General features: G+C 54.3%; 1 protein-coding gene across 1 annotated transcript; it reads left to right on the forward strand.

Annotated features, from left to right (window-relative positions):
- The first annotated feature begins 399 nt into the window (after positions 1 to 399).
- C1ql4 (complement component 1, q subcomponent-like 4) lies at positions 400 to 4,292 on the forward strand. Its single transcript, XM_013018765.1, has 2 exons — positions 400 to 1,019; positions 3,627 to 4,292. Exons 1-2 carry the CDS (start codon positions 483 to 485, stop codon positions 3,804 to 3,806), a joined length of 717 nt encoding a protein of 238 aa, XP_012874219.1. The 5' UTR covers positions 400 to 482; the 3' UTR covers positions 3,807 to 4,292.
- Positions 4,293 to 4,956: the final 664 nt, after the last annotated feature.

Genomic DNA, 4,956 nt, shown 5'->3' on the forward strand with positions numbered 1-4,956 from the left:
GGACCCCCCCCCCCAGGATCGTGAGGAAGCAGCTGTCTGGAGAGCAAACATCCTAGACCTGTAAGAAATCAGCCGTCCAAGAAGCGGCGGACCTCGCCGCCCCTATCGGATCGGATCGTTCGGACTGCACCGGAGGGTAATAGAAGACTACGGGGGGTTTTTGAACTGTGGGACCTGTACCTGGCCCAACTCACAAGGTTAGGGGGTGGGGGACGCAGGGACCCCTGCCTTGACAGTCGGCTGGGGAAACCCCGCACATCGGCCGAGGGAGGGAGCCAGTAGAGGCAGGGAGGCCGTCGGGGGTGGGTGGAAGAGGGAATCCAGACCCGGGCCCCAGCCCGGCCACCCTTTCTCCTGGGCCCGCGGGGAGTCCCGGGCCTCCCGTCGCCATTGCGCCCAAAAGCGAGGAGGATTTGCTGGCCCTGGCCGCGTCGCGGCTGAGCCGCCGCAAGCGGGTGGCGGGCGCGGCCGTCGGGGTGGCCATGGTGCTTCTGTTGCTGGTGGCCATCCCGCTGCTGGTGCACAGTTCCCGCGGCCCGGCGCACTACGAGATGCTGGGTCGCTGCCGCATGGTTTGTGACCCGCACGGGCCCCGAGGCCCGGGCCCCGACGGTGCACCTGCTTCCGCGCCCCCCTTTCCACCAGGTGCCAAGGGGGAGGTGGGCCGGCGCGGGAAGGCAGGTCTGAGAGGACCCCCAGGACCTCCGGGTCCCAGAGGGCCCCCCGGAGAGCCAGGCAGGCCAGGCCCCCCGGGTCCTCCTGGTCCAGGCCCAGGAGGGGCCGCTCCCCCTGCCGGCTACGTGCCTCGAATTGCCTTCTACGCCGGCCTGCGGAAGCCGCACGAGGGTTATGAGGTGCTGCGCTTTGACGACGTGGTGACCAATGTGGGCAACGCTTACGAGGCGGCCAGCGGCAAGTTCACCTGTCCCATGCCTGGCGTCTACTTCTTCGCTTACCATGTGCTCATGCGGGGCGGCGATGGCACCAGTATGTGGGCCGACTTGATGAAGAATGGACAGGTGAGGTGCCCCTCCGCCGCTAGACTCCTAATTCACCCGACTGGTAGTTTCACAAATCTCCCTGCCCTCAGGCCACAACTCAGTTCCTTCCTGGAAGCAGCACCAGGAAATCCAGCAACTGCAGGCCCTTAAGAGCTCATACCTCGTTTGTTTAGTCAAGGAGGAACTGGGGAATTAGGGAAAGAGCAGTCCTCCGCCCAGGGGGGCTCACTGGGAGTATTAGGAATCAGTATTATAACAACAAGGGACTCAAAACTTCCAATCTCTGCAGCAGAGATTCACACTCCAACTACAGGCAAACACTCCAATGATAGAAAACCACACCAAATATCTTTGGTGTCTCACCCTACCAATTTTAGCTCCCCCGCCCCACCCCCAACTCTTGTCTTGAGCTGTGCTCTCTTTTTTTGAGAGGGGCAGGGGTGCCTTCTGGCCTTGATTTCCCAGTATGGCATGGGGAGAGTTATCCAGAATCTGGTTCTATGAGATTAGAATGGAATTTGTGTTTTAGTCAGCAGGCTGTAAGGGCTACTGTTGAGTGTAGGCGCATTCATCTTAGCTTTTCAAGGTGAAAAAAAAGAAAGAAAACCCTTACTTGCCCACTTGCCAGTGCTATCTTATTTCTTACTCCAGAGCGTAGGGCCAGGCTTAGGCTGGACCTTGCCCTCCAATAATACCGATTCTCAAATAATGAGCTCAAGCAGAGGTGGGAAGTGGTTAGAGTGGGAACAGTTAGGTGGTGGGTTTGGAGGAAGGAGGCAACGATGGGGACAACCTGTGTCACTGATGCCTGGTCACAGGCCCCATATCTTCCCTAACAATCTCAGCCTCCATGTTCTGCTGCTTGCTGCCCTTGAAGACAGAATCAGAGTTATTGTCCCCTTGGCTTGGGGGAGAAGCTCTAAAAAAATCTAATCTGGGGCTGGTAATGTGGCTAAGTGGTAGAATTCTTGACTAGCATGTATGAATTTAGTACCAAATAAACAGAAAAAGCCAGAAGTGGTGCTGTGGCTCAAGTGGGATAGAAGTGCTTAAAGCCTGGAGCAAAAATGAAGCTTAGGCTGGGCACCAGTGGCTCAAGCCTGTAATTCTAGCTACACAGGAGGCTGAGATCTGAGGATCATGGTTCAAAGCTAGCCTGAGCAGAAAGAAAACTGGAAGTGGTGCTGTGGCTCAAGTGGTAGAGTGCTAGCCTTGAGCTGAAGAGCTGAGGGACAGTACCCAGGCCTAGAGTTCAAGCCCCATGATTGAAAAAAAACAACAACAAAAAAGCAGCTCAGGACAGTGCCCAGGCCTTGAGTTCAAGCCTTCCCCCCCAAAAAAAAAACCCACCTTATCTGATCCAGTCAGTTGCTGATGATAGTTGGGGAGAGGCCTTAGGCTGGGGTGGAGGGAGCTGTCTGGGAAGTGCAGGCTGAAGCAAGCTGGGGCTGGGCAGTGACTCACGTGGCTTCTAGAAAGGAAGTGGTGCCTCCCCCCATATGTCAGACCTAGTCTTAGGGTTCTCTGAGCCTTGGGCCTTGCTATCTTTGCAGCATCTGTATACACGCAGGAGGACACGACTGCACAACCATCTCTGGCACATGTTTTGGGGTCTCTTCCCAGCAGAGAGTAAAAGTAGATATGTATGGGATTGAGATAGTGTGTTCGGAAGTGTGTGTGTACAGAGCAGGAGGATGTGAGTAGAGCCATGGTATTTTTCTGTATGTGGCATCTAGTAGGTAGGTAGAGTAGGTATACTTGGTACACACAGGGTGTGGGGGAAGGGGAACACAAGTGCTTAGAGTGTGTTGATTTCAGCGGGGTGGGGGGTGGCAGATAGCTTCTACTCTGTATTCCACAGAGCAGGCACTGCGGCCCTGGGGACGGTAAATAATGATTAAAATAATGATGAATAATTAATGAGTTAATAACCAGCCCGGTGGGACAAAAAGAGGGGGGCTGGGGAGGGGGCTGGCAGCCTGAGGCGAATGCCAGAGGAGAGGCCAAAAGAAAGGCAGAGCTCTGGGTTCCCACAGAAGGCACTAGCTACCACTTGACAGAGAAATGGACACCCTAGAGGCCAGGACACAACAGTACTTCTCAGGCCTGCACACCCACAGACACACAGATGCAATGCCCCAGCTCCCAGGAATGCAAATGCACATTTGGAATTTACATGTTGGTGGGCACAGCATCCTAGAAAGCATCCTAAAGGCTAATATTATTTTTTAAAGTGAGAACAGTGATAGCAACCTCTGTATAAGGGTTTCTCTAGGCAAACCACTGTTCTGATTACATTCCACATACCATTCAATCCGAACAGCCGAACAGGGTGGGCTCTATTATCCCCTTTCCATTCTCTCAAACATATACTTTATAATTCAAATTGAGACTCGAGGCCCACAGACAGCCTGACTTGTGCCCAAGGCATTCAGCGTTCAGCAGAGTGAATGGCGGTCAGCGAGGCTCTGAGCTCCCCTTCCTTCCCCGACTTCCTCCTCAGCACCTACAGCTCGCTGCCCCAAGGCTGCGCTGGAGCCCCTAGACCTGACACCTCCACCCCAGCTCTAAGCAGTGATCTTCTGAGTACATGGGTTTCTCCCCCTTCTCCCCGCCTTCCCCCAGGTTCGGGCCAGCGCCATTGCTCAAGACGCGGACCAGAACTATGACTACGCCAGTAACAGCGTCATTCTACACCTGGATGTGGGCGATGAAGTCTTCATCAAGCTGGACGGTGGGAAGGTGCATGGAGGCAACACCAACAAGTACAGCACCTTCTCGGGTTTCATCATTTACCCGGACTGAGCCAGGACCCCCCCCCCCCCATGCCCTCCTTGCCCCTTCACTCCCATCTTCACCTACCAGCAGGTCCCACCCCATCGTTAGTAAGAACTTGGCGATGGGGCGGAGCCTCCAGCTCTGGGAGGTGGCTAAAATGGCCGGATTTGGGGCGATCAAGGTTATGTGTCTGAGGAGCAGTGAGTTTAGGAAGGGACCATCTGCAGCCATGTGAGCTAGTGAAAGCCGATCCAGAGAGGGTCCTGAGGTCTTGGTCCTCTCTTCTAACTAGCGCTGGGGAGCAATCTCACTAGGCAAGCTCAGCTCAGAGGCCCAAAAAGCAGGAAGGATGCTCTGGCAGCTTGAGTGAAAAGACTAGAAATCGAAAGGAGCCCGTCTAGGTGAGAGATGTTAGGATAGGGTATCCCTGGTCAGGACCAAGACAACTTTGTCTCCGTATCTCCCTTCATCTTCATTTTAAGGCTCCAGCCTGGCAACTTTCCTATGAACTGGAAGAATCAGTGAATTCTTTCCTAGCGTTTAAAACGCATTCTGTACAGTCTCCCCTCTCCCCTCTCCAGGCTAAGTCCTGGGGCTACACAGCTACTGTTGCCTCTTCCAATAAATTGAGGTTGGGGGATTGTGTGTGTGGCTGCTTAACTCGATGCATGGTGGGTGCATAGATTGGAGGAAAAGTGGCTGACCCTCTCTAACACCCTGAAAGAACTCCCTCCCAGTTGGTCAGTTTCCATTAGTGGTAAAGGATTATTCCTTGCAAGACTGCCTCTGAGGGAGAAGGGAAGCAGGGTAGCCCAGGCTCCTGCTTTGCTGTGGGAAGGAAGGGGAAAATATTAGGCCGGCCACACTAGGATTCCAAGGGTTTTCAATCTGGTGTTCCTGCCCTCCTACATACTAGAGAGAAAGAGAGAGAAATTAAGACTGTGTGTGTGCGCGCACGCGCCAGTCCTGGGGCTTAAACTCAGGGTTTGGGGGCTGTCCTTGAGTTTCTTTTGCTCAAGGCTAGTGCTCTACCACTTAAACTGCAGTTCCACTTTTTTTTTTTTTTTTTTTGGGTCCGGTAGTGGGGCCTGAACTCTGGGCCTGGGCGCTGTCCCTCAGCTCTTCAGCTCAAGGCTAACACTCTACCACTTGAGCCACAGCGCCACTTCCGGCTTTT

Source organism: Dipodomys ordii, unplaced genomic scaffold (assembly GCF_000151885.1).
Source record: "Dipodomys ordii isolate 6190 unplaced genomic scaffold, Dord_2.0 Scaffold42, whole genome shotgun sequence".
NCBI lineage: Eukaryota > Metazoa > Chordata > Mammalia > Rodentia > Heteromyidae > Dipodomys > Dipodomys ordii.

What these genes read in the sequence shown, in the direction of transcription:
- C1ql4 (XM_013018765.1), top strand. Translation starts at nt 483, where the DNA reads ATGGTGCTTCTGTTGCTGGTGGCCATCCCGCTGCTGGTGCACAGTTCC. An exon ending in ACTTGATGAAGAATGGACAG is followed by an intron (nt 1,020 to 3,626) that starts GTGAGGTGCCCC and finishes GCCTTCCCCCAG; the next exon opens with GTTCGGGCCAGCGCCATTGC.